Here is an 18,606-nt window from a genome sequence, read left to right on the forward strand (position 1 = left end):
GGAGGGCACAAGTGTCAGTCATGTTTCTTTGCAGCACAGAGTTTTACAGTAACTTTCCAGCTCTATAATTAGTGATAGCAAGGACAACGGTGCTGAAAATAAACACTGACAAGAGAAGTGTACCTCTGTGCCTTCTGATATATAGAAGGGTCATATGTCCTCGCCACCACTTTGCTGGACTGTACTGCTGTTTCTGTGAAGCCAATACAAGTCTGCCTGCTTAACTCTTTCATTCTTCATCCCACTCAGTTGCTCACTGAAGTGACATGACATAATCCTTCTTATATAACCAAGCAAACCCAAACAGTACTGATGGCACTGAGTCACACAACACCATACATTTTACAATGCAGCAGTACAACTACAGTTACTTCTAACTGTAGTTTTAAACTAATGCAGTTGCTTTAAAACCCAGTAGTAGATTCCTTTAACTTCATTTCTTCTAAAATGTGTAGTATTTATCTACGAAACCTCACTTTTATGTACTGAAAGAGTATTCTCCTACTGTAGCAGTCATGTTGATCCTTTTAAAAAGCCATTCAGAAACACACATGTTCCTAAGAAGGATCTCTTCACTGGTACAAGTAATTCTCCCTCTTTTGCTGGCCATGTAAAAAAAAAAAAAAAAAAAAAAAAAAAAGATCAAATGCTCCTTGTAAAATTAGTGTTTTAATGCAGATCACTTTGAATGTTTGAATGTGTATGAGTTATACTTACAGTATAAACTTGCCTTACCGCTAAAAGCCCAAAATGACTGCACCCCTCAACACCTCCATTCCCCACCCCCTCAATTCTTCTCCACTGCTCTTTTACCTATCCCTTTTAATGTAGGTAAAATATCCCACCCCCTCCTTTCCCTCTATCCCTGACACAGTCCATATCACATCTCAGTTAATGTTAGGTGGCTTTTTGTAAATTCCAGTTAGCGTCTGAAGTTTACTGCACTACTTTTAAGAACCATGTGCCAGTACACTTAACTGTCTTGATGAGTGATGGTGCAAGCAGTGCTGGAACATACTGACATTTCCACAAAAGAAAAAGTGAGTAGTGCTAATGATTCAACCCCTTCCTTCTGCCCTGATTGTTAATGTGTACTTTTCAACATTATTGCAGTTAAACACTGAAACTATAATGAAGTTTTCTGTCAGTGTTTCATTTGCTTCTGTACTTGCTAAACTCAATATTAGGGAGGAATGAACACAGGCCACTATCACTTCCACTGTCCAGAATGGTTACAAAAGAGTTTACAGAGCACACATGGAGGCAATGTGAAGACAGCCTGTGACATGCAGTGTGGCAAAGTGAATCTATGGTGATAAAGGTGATATCAATATGGCAGCAATTAAAGTACTGAGTAGATGCATTTCATTTACTTGATCCACTATAAAAAGTAGTCCTTTTGAGTTTTTTACATAACTTATTTCCATTTAAAATGTAATGTTAGATAAGCGGCCAATTTATTTTACTTTGACTCACAGTATTGATTATAGAGGGTTTGTGCTGCATTTCTAAATTTGAACAAATGATATGCACGGATGTTAAGTGAGGCTGGAGTTGTGGCATGTTTTCACATGTGTGTCCTGTGCACAGGGATGGCTGTAGAAAGCTTCCCTACATAATTGGAAGAGAGGAGACAATTTTCCACATGGCCTGGGCTGGAAACATTTGTCTTGCATCCAAAACACACAAGATACACACACACACACACACACACACACACACACACACACACACACACACACACACACACACACACACACACACACACACACACACACACACACACACACACAGAGAGACAGCAGACTACTGTCCAAACAGTATAGCACGAGCCTCTATTAAATATTTAAGCCTGGCTGTATTAGGTTGCTGTGTGTGTCAGGCTAATGAATGCTGATATCCTAGCCATTATGCAAAGTGCATTATCTGTCATGTAGTTGGCCAGCGCCTTGTCTGTGGCCCAGTGGATAACTCTCAAATCCTCCAGATGAATGTTTTACAGAACACACACGGGCACAGAGTGCCGCTCCCTCTTTTGGTGGTCATCTCTCTCCCTCACGCACTGCCAAACTCACTCACTCACCCTCTCACACACTCCTCAACCCTTTCTTTCTTTCACACAACACATACTCTTTCAAAAGCTAATTCACTGATACTTCCATTCCCTTTCTCTCTTACACACTCTTACTCACACTCTCAATCACTCATGTGCTATCTCCCAAACTCACTCACAAGCTCCCCTTTTCTCTCTTCCCCTCCCAGACCCTTATACCACAAACACATCTGTGTTTTTTTGTGGCTGCTGGTGGCACTCATACAAACTCTTGTTAAATCACACATGGTCTCATCTGTGGCCTGGTTTACAAGCACTGAGAACCGAAAGATGATATTAAGAAATTTTAGAGGAAGCTAGTCAGATATCTGCATAATGTTTCTAGTAATAATTCTCTTATATTTTTAGATTGTTGCAATTTTGTGATTGTGCTACTTGAAAGACAGCACAGTCCCCTCCTCTCTCACATGGATTTTCTCTCCAGTGTCAGCACTTTAAAGCTGTACCTTTGAGTCATAATTTGTCATGTCATACCTCCTCTTACAGTCCAAGGTTATTGCTAAGGCTGGCGGAAGTATCCTAAAATAAAAATAAACCATTCACCTTGACACTGGGAGTGCTTTGCTAGCTTTTTCCAAAGCAGTAAAAGAACATAAATAACTTGATGCACTACGTGTGTTTAATAAAGCTCCAGCTGTATGCTTGCATTGTGGATCATTTGTTGATGTCTTCATGTTCCCATGCTTGGTTGACTGGCTCATTAGCTGGTCAGTTATTGATTAGAATAACGATCATGTTCATCAAACTAATGAGCCCCAAAGCTTGGTTATGGTTTTGGATCATTGAGGCTAATTATGAATCGGTTTGTTCATTACAAAATGTAAGTGCACCACCCACACATACATCTCTGTACAGCACACAAACAGGCATACAAATATCAGCATGAGAGAGCAACAGCAAAGACTAAAGTGAGTGTAAGAGATGAGGTGCAATTTTATCATTTTTTTGGTTTGTTTTTGCTATGAAAAATGAAGAGAATGGAAAGTTTTGATGATATAACAGTTTTTTGTATCCTTTCATGCCTTTCCAGCAGACTGGGATTTGTCACAGTAAAAATGTACAATGTAAATAAAGTGTTTAAAAAAAGAAGCAGCAGTGTTATTCATAGTACAAAGTACATTGTAACAAATAAATAAATGAGCAATATAATCAGCTGCACCTTCAGTGAGTCTCTCATCCTGTGGATTGAATCCAACTCCTGCTGCAGGATCTGGTTCAAGTGGCCCTTCACGTTGCTGTGGATCGCAAGAGCAGACGGGGGAGTGTTGATGCTTCCATCCAAGAAGAGATCCTCTCTGAAGCAGCTAATTTATATCCAGCATTTCCACAAGAGTGACCTTTCCAGTGAGCCAGCCAGGAGCAAAACACAAGACGGAAGGGTCCAGGGTAGCTCAAATGGATAATGTAAAAAAAAAAAAATGCTAGAATGAGTCACCAAATATACTTGGGAGGACATTAAAATACCTGGGCATCCTGCCCAAATAAATTGTATGTGTGGGAAATACTGAACTGTTTCCTAACAAGCTGGCCACATTTTATGCAGCTCTAAGGTGTCTAAGATGACATTTTTCCACCGTCACCAAGTGACCAAATAGAATTTTTAAATGGAGGTTTTTTTTTAAATTTTTCCTTAAATTACTTTGTATCACCATAGAAGTGTAGAGTTTAGTATGCATTTTTCCACTTGGAACTACAGTCCTCTCTATGTGTGTGCGTGTGTATGTGTACACAGTATAAATGTAAGACAAGTTGTTCCTGCTGGACTTCATCACTCCTTTCTCTGCTATCTGGCCTCACTGATTAAAGTTCTTCTACTGTTCTTCTACTGGTCCTCGGGCTGAGACAAAGCAGTTCTGGATTGTTTTCTTTCCGTGTGTGTGTATGTGTGGGTGTAGATGTGGGTGTGTGCGTGTGCGTGTGCGTGTGTGTGTGTGTGTGTGTGTGTGTGTGTGTGTGTGTGTGTGTGTGTGTGTGTGTGTGTGTGTGTGTGCATGTGCCTGCATGTACATGCCACTGTGAGGACAGCTGGATAGTGGCTTACACATTATCATGCTAGCCTCTGGCCATAGATAGAGGAGAAGATAAAGGAAAAGAGCAGAGAAAAACATAAGGAGAAGTGACAGGGAAAGAAGATGGAAAACGATACAGGCTCTAAGGGGATGGACATAGATGTGATGGCTGTTTGCGTGGGACTGTCTGTGTCTGCAGAAGGTAACAGATGCCACAGATGAGCTTCATGCTCTCTGTTACACTCTGCTTTCTATCACACAGCTTATAAACCCAGGGCTCCTGACAGTCAGCAATAAAGGATGACACACACACACACACACACTGCACTTGCATGACATCAGCACTGCAACACTACATTCCACTGAGCCCTCTTTCTTCAAATCTTGACAGAAGTCCCCATTCCCTCTCTTTACTCTCTCTGCCTCCAAGATAGTCTTTCCCCCTTTGTTACCAAGGCAACAAAGTTCCTACAGTTTATGAAGTGGTCCCTTTAAGTTAGGGAGCAGGTGCTGCATGGTGTTTGTTGAAGTGTCCTTTCATCCTTAATTAAATAGAGAGATGATGATATCATGGCCCCTCTCTCTTTTCTGTTGTTACATTATTATAATGCATTGCCATATTCTGCCTCTTTATTCTACCCAAAGACTTCTTCAGTTTAACTTCAGCATTTCTATTTCAAGCCTTTGTACTGAGTCCTTGATGCGCTTCCTCTACGTCCCCCTCACGCTCTTCTTTTCTCTTTAACAGAGGTGATAGGCTCATTACGCTTAATAAGTTTCATTGCTTTTTGCCAAAAACACTACTTAGCCGAATCGCAGAGCATCGGTGTTTCAAAGTGGCTTGCTTCATAGAGCAAAGACCATTAGTGATTGCCTTTTGAAGAGGTCAGCTGCTAAATCATGCCACCAATGAGCTGTGGACGTGTGGTGGATTCACAACCCTTTGGAAATTACCATAGATTTAGCATAGATTTTGGGAGGGTAACTTTGACCTACTCAGCTGAAGGCTGGAGGCAGTTAGAAATGTACATTAGAGAATATCTTTTTAAAAAAAGTCTGCACCTCTGCCTGTAGCTGTCTCTCTTCAGCTGCAGCCTATACTGCTGAGAAATCTTGAGCTCTTACATAACCATTAAAAGACGGAGACAGGGAGGGAGTGGGAGAAAGCTAGAGAGGGCACTACAAAGTGCACACAAATGAAATACAGGAAATAAAATAGAGAGAAATCCTCATTTAAAAAAAAAATGTGTTTACATTGATGTGCGTTTTAAAATATACACCGATAAATATGCACACGTTAATTTAATCCATCAATATATAGTACTATATGTAGCATAAGTTCAGGCTATATTTTTATAGGGCCATATTTTAACCACTGGTTGTATCACGCGGTTACCACATAGCTGGTAGTTCATAGGACATTTTGCTCCATTTGGACCCATTGAGCCAGTTTTATGTGATTTAAACCTATTAAAAAACTGTTTCTGTAGTTACTATAAGATGATTTATTATAACTATTAGGATTGGGTCTGCCCTTGATTGTACATCTTTCCACTTCTGTGCCAATTTGGCCAGTCTCAAGCCATTAAATGATGACATCTGTTACATGACTCATATTTGAATATTTTCTTGGCACCATTAGTTCATTTTGGCACCAACTTCATTTTGAGAAGTCATTAAAAGGTCAAGTATGTCAGTGACATGACATTTACTTGCTTTTAATAGCATTTGGTTTTTATTATATTTGATGATACTGCACTGTCTCATTCTTTATGTTACTTCACTTCAGACTATAGCTGAAAATTTTTGTGGCAATTTTTGCAGTCAGAGAAAAAGAACCTGGTTAGCATAGCAAAGGACCTGGTGCACTAAATCAGATCTTAATGTTTTCTGCATTCTAGTCTTGATTATGGTCACAGTCACTTCCCTGAGTTTAACTTGATTGATTGACTCGACCATCTTGGGTCTAAAGTCTTTACTTTTAGGGGGCTGTGTAATGGGTGTGCTTCTTTTCCCTCTCAATTTTCTCACCATATGTAAATACGTTACGTACTTAAACATGCGCTCTTGTGGCTGCTGACACAGGGTGAGGGCACGGAACGTGAATGAAACGTCTAGAAAAGAATAATGAAACCTGCAGGCAGCTCTTGTGAAACTTGTGACGTCCTGTTCACTTTCAGAGTCACTCTAATTGGAGTGGTTCTTCCAGAAAATAGTCACATCGACTATATCACTGAGCTCATGAGCGCTTCCTGATTGGTGTGGCAAGCTGGTATAGATGTATGGATCTTTAATTAAGTAGGAACCAACATGTCAAATCTTCACCAAAGAATGCTGATTTATATATGTGTTTCATTTGTTCAACACTCATTGTGTTGTATACATGTCACATGTTTACATTTCACTGGGTTTCTTCTTGCAGATAAATACTGTACTGCTTAAATACGTCTGCTGACTACTATAGCATGGGACAGTGGTCATATAATATTGGGCAGTCATGCATGCATACCACCCACAAAGCCTCTTCAGCTTTAATGTCGTATGCATGGGAAATCTTGATGGTGTTTTGAGGGGAGTAACAGATCATCCTGTGCCCCATGATGCAATCGTAAAGAACAGAACAGACGGGGATTCACAAAGCTCTAGGCTATTTATAAAAAAGAATAAAATTTACTTTTCAAATAATGAAGCTCTACAAAGCAAGAGAGTGTTTTCTGATATAACATTTTTAATTTCATCCCGCTTTCTAAAATCTGCTAACTGCAGCAAGAAGTGAAAATCAGGAGTGTTTACTTTCTCTGTTTGTATCTTGTCGTTTTGAAGGCTGGAGCTCGGTGTATCGTTGTCTCCTGACCTCCTCTGTTGTCATTGGATGTAAGGAGGTGCTGCTGCTTTGAAACCTTCCTGACATGTAATCTATAGGAACCTGTGTGACTACCCGCCAATGTTGTATGCATGTGCGGTTTTTCACTTAACAGACGCGCTGCAGGTATACATGTCTGCACACCAGCAGTGACATGTAATCTGTTAATAGCATTGTGTGTGACATGAGCTGTAGGTGAGATGCCTGACAACATAGTCTCACACAGTGTCTGTGGTAGAGCTGTTTAGACAGCTTGGCTGTGATTCTTTTTCAGGTGGCTTAAACTGTCACACAAAGCAACAGAGCCTGAAGGCACTCACATCCTGGAGAGTCACAGCTGCACACTTTTTTGTTTTACTTTCACTTTTTGTCTATATCTACCTCAGACATTACAGTACTTGGACATTTTTGTGTTGGCGTCTCTTCTAATTCATTGACCGACAAGCTGATACTGATATATCTGTACACAGGTAATGCATTAGCATGACTGAAATCTTAGTGTAACTGTAAAACAGTACAAATTGTTTTTTCCCAACTTAAAATTGCAGTTGGCAACATAGACAATGTAAAAGCCCCTCTGAAAGACTACAAATGACACATCTGAGTTGTTTGTGGTTTCATCTCAGTAATCTCTGATCTCTTTGTGGGTATTTCAAGTCCCAGTGTTTCTCTGTTTGGTTGCCAAAGCCAAAAAATTAAACCAAAGCAGATGCACCAGAAACTGCATTTCTCTGACTATTAAAGGTTGGTGCCAAAAGGAAGTCAGCTGCCATAGATGCCATGGTTATTAGCCTGCTGTGGAGGGACTTATTTATTTTTTCTTGTTTTTTTTTGGTTTTTTGTTGTTTTTTTTAACAAATGAAAAGCCACGTTTTATGTTAGTGCACACAGAGCCTGAAGCATTAAGCCTGGCTTAACAGAGATGGCAACCACTGTCACGACACCATTACCGTTGACTTGTGTTGTAGGTTTTGGCAACCTGGCTAATGCAGAGCAAACCTGGCTTCTTTCTTCTTCATAATATACCCTCTGGAGGAAATGTAAACTCAGGGTTAGGGACATCTGGAGGGACATTTAAATTCTTGCCTGCACCTTCAGCTCAAGATATTAAGCATCATACCAACGATACCCCTTTAATCAACCCCATGCTTTGCCCATGAACTTTTGACCCCCATTACATTTCATCTTCTTTTTGGTCACTGAGATGTCATCAAATGTGAGTGTCTAAGATCTCAATTACTGATCAGTCTCCTCATTTTTCCATCCTTCTCATTCTCTCATTACTCCACCTCATCCATTGAGGAGAGTGTGGAGGGGGAGATGTAATGAAGTGAAAGATAAAGCTTCTGGAAACAAGCTTAGAAACAAGATTGTCTTTGCGCTAAGATAAAATGGAACGGAGGGAGTAAGAATAGAAGGTTTTGAGATGTAGCTGATTAATCAATTTCCCATTTTGTATAATTACTTTTGTAGCTTTCTCATCAAAACATTTGAGTTCCTGTAGTGTGTTTCAAGCAGCAAGTCCCTTAAATTTTGTGGTTTTATGGCAGTTGGAAATAACAGCAGTGACTGCTGCCTTTTATCGCCTTCGCAGTTTATCAGATTACAGGTGAAATATTTAAAAGCCTGTCTGCCATCCCTGCTTTATTGATTTATTTTGATCCTCTCAGTTGCATCTGTCTCTGAAAGTTAAAAATGTCTGACAGGTAAAATCATTCTCACCTTACCTCATAGAATTACTACTCTCTAAAGTCCACTTTTTGAATGGCAAATAGGTTATAAATTTTAGAAACAACCCCACAATTGAAGACTTGCCATCCTAGTAATCCATCGTAAAGTTTCTAGGCCTTAATAAACACCACAGAACAAGCTCCACTCACAGCTACCACACCTCATGCTTTATCCAAGACAGGTGCCCTGTGGGATGCGCAGCTGCTGTAATGAATCCCTCTGTCAGTCTGGAGCTTTGTCAACTTCCCAGCCACTGTGGTCCCTTCGGTTCCACTGCATCAATCATATGCACAGCCTCACTACCTCACTATTATTTCTCATTTTCCACCAAAAGGGGGCAGAGTGACTTACTCAGTGTGTCATAAGGGACCCATGTTTATAGCATATGCTGTATAGCCTGAACATGGTTAGAACATAGACACATACACAGTCAGACTCAAATTTACAGTACTTTGTCACATTAACACACACAGTTCACCAGTTAGCTATTTGTCTCTATTACAGATGAGGGAAGCTGATGAATTGTTATCTGGAGTAGTGTGTCCTCATGCTACGTCTCATCCCCAAATTTTCCAGAACAGGGTGCAGGGGGTCAACCGTGTGACATCTGTGTGTGTGTGTGTGTGTGTGTGTGTGTGTGTGTGTGTGTGTGTGTGTGTGTGTGTGTGTGTGTGTGTGTGTGTGTGTGATATTCAAAGTAATGTTATATCACATATCAGAAAACAGCTGGTAGCCAAGATCGCAGGGATGGTGAGTATGTGGTTTGCAGAACTATATTAATTGTCTCAGTGACACACACACACACACGCGCGCGCGCGCCAATTTATTTTTCCATTCTGTCATCCAGCTCCCTGCTCAGCCCTTTCAGAATAACACACCTGTATGAGGCTTGGTGCGGCGGTGTAGTATAGCCAGATTAATTCCATGCCTCTCCGTTTCTAAAGGTAATACATACAGTAGGCCAGGATGTGTGCGCATTTACCAGTATGGCTATCTCCTCCAAAGCAGTTGTTGTGCCCTGCCACCTAGTGGCTTATCAGGAACACCTTTAAATACAGTACATTGAGAAGAGAGATAAAGTAAGAGTCCAGCCTGGCAGATGGAAAACTTAAGTGCTGAGTGTGCTTGTTAAAAACTCTTCCCTCCTATTCTAACCAATGTTTGTTTCATTTACCTTTAAACTGTCATCTTTATCATCATATCTGTTCAGAATTTATAGAATTAGTGAGTATTGCATTTCTGAAGCATGCATATAACTACTTTAACTCTTAGTTCTCAGAATTTTATCAAGGCAATTCCGCTTAAGCTGGGATTCCTGTATGGTGAGGGCTTTTTAATGAGAATAATCAAACCAGAGTCACTGTCCAAGTGGGACCACCCCAACACACACACACACACACACACACACACACACACACACACACACACACACACACACACACACACGCACATCTCCTAACTGCTTGCTTTCTTGCTCTCTCCAAGGACTTAAGAGATTAGTTGGTAGTAAAGGTCAGAGCAGTATGTAATCTAAAGCTTCCCCTCCAGTCGCATTTAATTTTCAGTGCATATCCATCTACCCATGCTGAATCTCCTGTCAGTTTCTTTTATGGGTGATGTCACAGCTGAAAAACTATGAATGTTATATTTTCCTTTTGATGAATGGCATGCTAAGGCAATTATGCAAGTGTGGTTGTCAGCTTGGCCTGAGTGTTTTAGAATTAGAGTTTCTTTGTGACCAGGAACATAAGAAGCCACTCTGTAAAATATTTTAAGCTGTCTCGGGGGACGTGTGGAAGTCAAGACTTGAACTTTTTGCTGCTTCTGTCTTTTTTTTTTTCCTCCTGCCAAACAGTGATAGAGTCTGTAAATGAGACCCTTCACCTCCCCTCTGTCACTTTGTCACTGTGTGTGTGATACAGACGCATCCTCATCCTTTTACATCTCTGTAGCACTCACAGATGCAACTTCTTTCTCCCATTGTCAGTAATGGACAGTGAACATGAGCTAATAGCTTACCGTACTAGCACTGTCACAGAAGGCAAAACTAAGCAAGCCCTTCCACATTGTTCGCAGGGTTGGAACAACTGTGTCATATGTAACTGACACTGTACTTGAAAATGAATAAGAAATATATGAGAACTATTTTAGTATTCTTCCATGCTCCTTTTATCCTGAAAAAGTGTGCTTCCAAGTAGCTTTCCATTTCATTTGTAAAACTTTTGGTGAGGCAGCAATATTGTCGCAATTCTAAAAAAAAAAGTCTCTATAATCAGATATTTATTTATTTTTAAACAAAACACAGAAGAAGAGAAACGAGTAACCTCAGGAGCCAAACCTACTTAAAAGGATACACTTTATTATGTAGAGTTCAGTCAGCATGATTCTCACAAATGCACAGAGATCTGTGGTGTCTGCTCTTTGCTGTTGTACAGTGTGTAGAGGCAGCTGTTGTCCACTAGGAGGAGTGGATGCAGAACTTGGTAGGGACATTCCAATACTTCAGATAGCACTAGTGCAGTAGTTACATGTTTATGCTTTCAACAGTGGTAGTACAGCGGGATTAATGACTTTTTTTAAATTGTCAAAAGACATTGTTTCAAATAGATTCATATCCTTCACTTGCTACGTGCCTTGCAGTGGTTGAAAATCTTAAAAAGTTGTTCTTGTTTAATATCTAATCATTTGAACATTCTTTTTTTTTCACAGTCACTTGATTGCAGCACTGGTATCTGCATGTTTTGTATGTATTTCATCCATCTTAGCATACCCCTTCATGTCCTTTACCTCAGCACAGGAGGGAGGAGCTGCCTGATGGATTTCATAGCAGCTAGATTGACCCTAACCTCTAATCCATCTCAGTGCAGTTATAATGCTGGAAGAACTGTTGGGCTTCAAGTTAGGTGTGTTTTGACATCCGATTACTTTGGGGCAGCCTAATCTCTGTTTACCATCCTCGAATCCTCTGTCATCTCCTGCTAAGCTGGAAAAAAGACCTTCCTGAGCAGCTAATCCCTCCCACCTTGTCCCTCTAAGCCCACCAGGAGAGAATACTGTATTGTTTCCCGTTTCACTTTCTGGCAGTTCATCCCCACTTCAAGTGTGGCATTCCAGTCACTGTGTGTGTTTAAAAGTCCACAGAAAGAGACTGTTGCTGCTAAAATAAAGAAGTATTGTATGAACTCATTTGGCAAACCTTTGAATGAAGCAGACTTTCACATGTATGCAAAAGTGTCACTTTAATTTGGAGTCACAAGTTGTACTGTAAAGAACCTGAGTTTATGTGAACTGATTGAGTGGTTTGACCCAGCAAGGCTTATACCTTGTAAATTGGAGCTGTTACATAATTCAGTTGTCCTTTTTAATCCAATCATGCCTTTAGTGCGAGCACCAGTGAAGGGGCCATAAATGTTGGATTTGAAGATGGATCCTAATCTTTTTTTAAGGGGTCTGACTGTATAGTTGAAACCATAAAAGTAAACCACTGTAGTTGGCATACATTGTAGAAAATGAAGCGATCCATCTTTACAATGAAGGGTGCATTTCTAATTGGTCCCAAAGTGTCAGAGAAGCTTTCAAGATATTGTCACTTATTCACAAATAATCAAGCTTTTCAATAAATCCAAGGTAGCCCTTTAAATTTGATATTTTGCACTGTGTTTTTCTTTATAGTTGAGTACACTGCTGTGTATGATCACTGGGCTATCCCTGTGTCTGCAACAAGCAGTTTGCACTCTCCTTTTTTTTTTTTTTATGTGTGTTTTAGCGCATTGTAATAATCTCCTAGAGCTTTGTAAATCTGCAACGGTGAATCAGATTATCAGCTGGAACATGCTGAATTGGAATACATCCAGGCGGAGCATTTAGATGAAATGGCATTTGCCCCGTTAACCTCGGGGGCTCAATTCATTTCAGATGCTCTCGGAGGAAATCTTTTACAGTGGACAGAGCCAACATCAAAATAGGTCCGATGTTCCTGAAATATATATGCTTGATCAACAATTTTCAGAGCTCTGCAAAATGTAGGGCACATGTAGACCTATATTTCTGAGAATTTGTCATCAGTGTAATACATTTCCTAGCCTAAACTAAACCATCACCTAATCCTTATTTGATTCTACCCCTAACAAATTCTCAACTCTTAACCTTTCAGCAGGTGGAGTCATGCATATATGGTTACATGCCAACATGATCAGACAAGTGAAACATTACTGAGATCTCTGCGTTCAGAAGAACTGATGATAATTATTGGAACTTAATTTAATCAACTTAAATTAAATCCTCTTTTGTCTGCATTTAATCCCTCAGTGTAGTGCACGCGTGCATGTTTGTGAGGAGTACAAATTACATCTGTCATCCACAAGACATACAACCACATTAGTGTCTTAACATAAATTTACACCTTTCCAAGGTGTACTTTCCCATGTATACCAGAATGATCCTGATAGAAACCGGGCATATGAAATGAAATTCCTTTTAGAGGAAGAATGAGTGCTGAAGTGCTGCTGATTATTGTGTCTAATGGTAATTAGATCAGTGAGGGAGACCTTTAATCCAATTTAATCTGTTGATAATATAATAATTTGAAGTATTTTTCAAAGCTATTTTCAGAGACTATGCTGGAGACACAAACCCAGCCTCAGGCAATCACAAGCCAGTGTACTAGTAGTGTGCCAATCCCAAACATGGGATGTTTGCATCAGGAAGGTTATCTATTGTAAAAATCTATGCCAAATCAAACATGCAGATTCGCCCACTGCGGTGAATGAGGGAGCAGCTGAAGGTAGCTTCCTTCTTTTTATGATGAAAAAAATGTCTTCATCAGTTGGATGAATTAATATGGATGAATTCCTCTTTTATGTTCCCACTCAGGCAAGTGATAAATGAGTCCAAATTACTCATTAGCTTAAGAATTATTGATTAAAAAAAAAACTTAGGGCATTTTCTCAGACATATTCTCTGCAATATTTTTTAGCTTCTGTCTCACTTTTTTCACGTGACCAAAGCTTGAGGTGGAAACAAAAGCTTCCAAATGTCTAGATTGTCTGCATGTTGTCTCATCATGTGGCTGCAGGGCTTTGTAAAGCAGCTTTAGGTGTGATGCCCCAACACCTTCAGCGATTTAAAAAAAAAAAGAAGCTACAAATGCACCATGAAAGCTGTTAATGACAATAATGACAATGGGCATGAATGGACATGACCCAGTAACTTATGAATGAACATCAAGCTGGTGATCTATACACATGTGCACATCTAAGCACGCATTCAAACAGGCATGTATTTATATGCGCTGCTAGATATGACCAGATGGTGTAATCCTCTACTTTCCCCCCGGGTTTCATATTTTTTTCCCCCTCCTATGTTGGGATTATGTTCTTGTCCAATCGGATTTTGCCCCACTCTCCAGCAATGAGATGAATGGCAGGCTGGTGGGTGGGTGAGGCAGGCGTGCAGTAGATCCTGCACGTTGGGTTGCACAGAATACCCAAGTGCTCCATATTGCTAAAACTATCATGGCTTCCATTTGTGAAGGTGTTCAGTGATCATCACTCTGCAGGTAAGCAGCGCAGCATAACAGATGTGTTTTGTGGCCAAGGTGTCCATGTTTAGAGGCAACAAATATGGGAACAGTGAGAAAATAGAAAGCTTAAATTCTCAAAAGGCTAATGCACTTTATTTTTGCAGGACTGGATGCATTTCAGCATAGTTTTTGTTGTTGTGACTGTGATTTGACAGTGAGTTGTAATGTCAAAAAAAAAGATTAAATTGGATTTAAAGAGTGTGTAACATGATAATATGACTGCTGGATACTTCATAGATCATTTTCAGTACATTATTTGAGATTAAAGTTATGTATTTAAATACTTTCTTTAACACATGAGAAAGGCAAAAAACAGCATTTACTTATCTGTGTGACCTCAGTGTCCACGTTCATTTTCTGTACTCCTGTTATGCAGTATTACCTCATATTCACCAGCAGTTTAGCCTGCTTTTTGGTTATTGATATATTTTCAGTGTGTAACTCATCACGTTTTCTGAATAGGGGCCCAGTACTCATTTGCCAGATCCAGTTTATAGCAGTATCCAGTTTATATCCTGCAATATAATGTGTGGTAGAATGTTTCTTTATGCTTTACTCACACAATCTGATTCAATATGTTTGACTCAATATGGTTCATGTGTAATCATGTGTTGTGCTGTCATATTTGATGTCTGGTGACAGAAATGTCCCTGCCAAGGAGACAGTGTGGCTAGTTAAACAGACTGATAGTTAAAGGTATTTTCATTCAGTAATAATTCTGTGAAGGATTTCAGAGATTAAGGAAACTCTGTCATAACATCAGCACACTTTTCCCTTTGCATCTCTTCTCTGTGCAGATAACGTGCTTAAAAGATGTCATGAAAGTTCCTCCACTTTGAGACTATGTTGCAATAGTCACACTGATTTTGTCTTCACTCTCAGATCATCATTTTAAATTACATTGATGATGATGATGATGATGATGATGGTGATGATGATGCCTTTTTAAATGCTGATGTGTGTATACATCTATTTTAGTGATTTGCAAGCTCACATTCCTGGTGTCAAAAGCAGAATAGCAGCTTATTTTGTCTTCAGGCCACTCTGTCATATTTAGTGTAATTTTACACTTACTCAGCTGTTTTAGCACTCGTGTGGCAGATTAGTGTGCCGGGCCTCATATGGAAGACAGTGTGTGAGCTGATTAAATACAGATGCACATTTAATAAGGAGAGAGGATGAAGACAGAACCATGCACGTGTGTTTGTGTTTGTGTGTGAAAGTGAGCCTTTGTAATTCACAGTGTGAAATGCATGGATGCATTTGTGGCGGCTCATAAACACAACTCAGCAAATTTAGTATGTAGACATTCACAAAAGCAATTAAAGCAACGATTGAACTCTCCGATTGAATTCTGCTGCCATATATGTGTTGAAGGTCCCTCAAATAACACCATCACTGTTGGAGATTTTAAATTAAGTTCTAAAACCATACACAGCCTGGGTTCTGTTAGAGGTCCCGGATACCTGTATGAGCACAATCAGTCTGACACAGCCTCATCTATTTCTCTGCCCTCTGCAGGTCAGTGCATCCTGTGCATGGTGGACGTGGTGCCAGTGAAGAATGAGGATGGCGTGGTGATCATGTTCATCCTCAACTTCGAGGTCATGACAGATGAGTCTCTCCGAGACCACAAACAAGAGCTGAACCATCGCCTGCCCACCTGGCTTGTCACAGGTAGTGTATCGTACACCCCATTCTGTGATTTCTCTTTGTTTTAGTGAGGTAGGAGCAGAGGATATTCCATCAGTGTTGAAAATTTTCAACATCCTTTTCTGGTCTTTTAAAGAATTCCCCTTTTTAAGTCCAAGTTGTTCTTTGGATCAGCTCTTTACTTCACCTGGATCTGCTGTTCATCCTGTCTTCCAGAAAGGCCAGGTTGTCCTGGTATTATTAGATGCTTTTATTCTTGTAAATCCTGGATATTTGTTTTCGATTGTAGTTGCCTTTTTCATTAAATATCTATGTACTTAATGCCCCAGAGGGATAACCCTGGGGAACAGCATCTGAAATAGGACACAGTAATATTTGGAATCAAGTATCTCATAACTTCACGGCTAAATCCAAATTCTAATCTGTGTTACTGTCCTGCATTCTGGTAAATTGTTTTCTGAAGCTTTAGTTTGAAGGCTGATGCATTTTAGAACTTCCTAGCGTGACCTCTACCACTGAAAATATCCCCCAGATTTCTGTCTGTATTAATCTCACTTTTCTACTATAATGCATATTTGTGCCATAGTTTAATATTGAAACTCACCCGTCACTCTGCAGGTTAAGAGTCTTATCCTCCTCCTTCTTACCACCAGGTCGTCCACGAGGCTTCAAACTGCGTCTTCCCCTGCTGCGCTCCCTGTCCAACAGTAAAGCTTCTTTGGACGATGCAGAGGCTGGCCACATCCCCACAGCAACACCAGTGTCACTACATCCAGAAGACCACCGTAGCCACGAGTCCTTAGGCCTGGGGGAATTTCTGCCCCTCCCCCCCTTGCCACCAAATCACCAGGAGCAACGCAGTGGAAGCAGGTAGATGCTTGATTAATTTTGACAAGGATGTGTAGGCGACATAGAGGGAGATAAATTAGCAGAGGCTTAATCACTGCTGAGGTTGAACATGTTTGACATTACTGAATAACACCCAGTCCCACAAACATTCATTCTAGTAGGATTCTTTTTTTAAGAGACTCACACCAACCAACTTCTGGTGATGGAAAATGAAGAGAATGCTAAAATACCAGAAACTACCTTTCCTCAAATGTCCAAAGGCTGGTTTTAAAAGTGAGTAATTCTCTGTGGACTCTCATGTTAAAATGCCCAGCTTTACTGCAGAGAGAAACATGTTTACAGCAGCTAGAAAACCATTTTTATATAGCTCTATAGTTAATGTCTCTGCTTATGACAACTGTACAGGGGGCGGGTGGTTTCAAATGTGTTCACTTCTGGCAAAATGGTGGAGCAAACCAATGGCTGATGGTTACGTCCAGCTTTTATCTTCAGTTTAAGCTTTTCTTATCTGAAGGCTTTGCTTTTCTTAGCCAGGCTCATCGTCTTTCATCTGCTAAATCTGATGTTTTGACGAGTCCATTCAAAAAAGTAAAAACCACAACTGTGTAATTATCTAACATGGATTTTTACTGCTTGATTCTATTATTTCTAACTTCACATGTGAGCCTTTTTACAGCAAATTATTCTAAAATATTTCCTGCGTGGAAATGCTTATGTCTCTCCTTTTTTTCAGAGTTCTCTGTCAGGAGTGAACAGCTTGCTTGATACTTGCCTTCATGTAGCTTGTGCTGAATTATCTGGTTACTGAAGTATCTCAAATCTGTAAATACAAATCTGTTTCTGTTTTCTAGGTCAGGTCTACAGAGTTGGCCTGAAGACCGCCAGGAAGACCAACACACCTTATTGTGCTCTGAGCGCTCAGTAGCTGCTCCACCACCTCATACCCACGGAGCCCACCTGGTGGGTCCCCTCACCCAGTCCTCACCCTGTGTAGCACCCCACCACCGGCTCAGCCTCAACCCTGACGGCTCAGCCTCCAACTGTTCTCTGTCGCACAGCCGCTCGAGAGAAAGCTTTCACAGCATGCGTCGTGCCTCCTCCGTAGATGAGATCGAGGCCATGAGGCCGGAATGGGATCGTAAGAACCGGAGGTCGAGCGTCCGACCGGCCAGCAGCAGCACCGGTGAGAAAGAGGAGATGGGATACAACAGAAGATGTTTCTGTTTTCCCGCTGGTTTTCTTACCTGATTGTTTAATTTTTTGCATATTTACAGGTGCAGTAAACAGCAAGTCAAACATGTTGAATTCCACGTCAGACTCTGACCTTATGCGGTACCGCACAATTTCCAAAATCCCTCAGATCACCCTCAATTTTGTGGATTTCAAACCTGACCCACTCATTGCTCTGCCCTCTGGGGAGATGGACATCATAGCCCCCTGCAAACTCATTGACCGGACACACAACGTCACAGAGAAAGTCACACAGGTAGGACACAGTCCGTGTGCTGAGTACATGATGTCCAGAGAGGCTGTGCTTGTATTATTTTTTGACATTTTGCCAGCCTGTATAAATCATTTAGGGCCTGCAAGCCATTTCCACTTGCTGTAAGTCTTTCAGGACAAACAATGCTTGTAACACCAGCTTGAGTGAATGAGACTCATTGAGCTCTAAAGAGATGATGATGATGATGATGATGATGGTGGTGGTGGTGGTGGTGAAAGGTGGTATGGTACTATTCCAATTGCTCATAACTGTCTACAGAGTAGGGATAAGAATGTATGGGTCTTGTTGTGAAGCAGCACTTTG

At 40.6% G+C, this 18,606-nt stretch overlaps 1 protein-coding gene across 1 annotated transcript in view; it reads left to right on the forward strand.

The window, feature by feature from the left end:
- The window catches only part of kcnh2b (potassium voltage-gated channel, subfamily H (eag-related), member 2b), a 241,070-nt gene that overhangs the window by 104,833 nt on the left and 117,631 nt on the right, over positions 1-18,606 (forward strand). The window contains exons 3-6 of the mRNA XM_030756201.1: positions 15,819-15,974; positions 16,604-16,820; positions 17,651-17,982; positions 18,074-18,285. Coding sequence (XP_030612061.1) covers positions 15,819-15,974; positions 16,604-16,820; positions 17,651-17,982; positions 18,074-18,285 — 917 coding nt within the window. The remainder of the gene's footprint in view (positions 1-15,818; positions 15,975-16,603; positions 16,821-17,650; positions 17,983-18,073; positions 18,286-18,606) is intronic.

The sequence above is a fragment of the Archocentrus centrarchus genome, chromosome 20 (genome assembly GCF_007364275.1).
Source record: "Archocentrus centrarchus isolate MPI-CPG fArcCen1 chromosome 20, fArcCen1, whole genome shotgun sequence".
Lineage (NCBI taxonomy): Eukaryota > Metazoa > Chordata > Actinopteri > Cichliformes > Cichlidae > Archocentrus > Archocentrus centrarchus.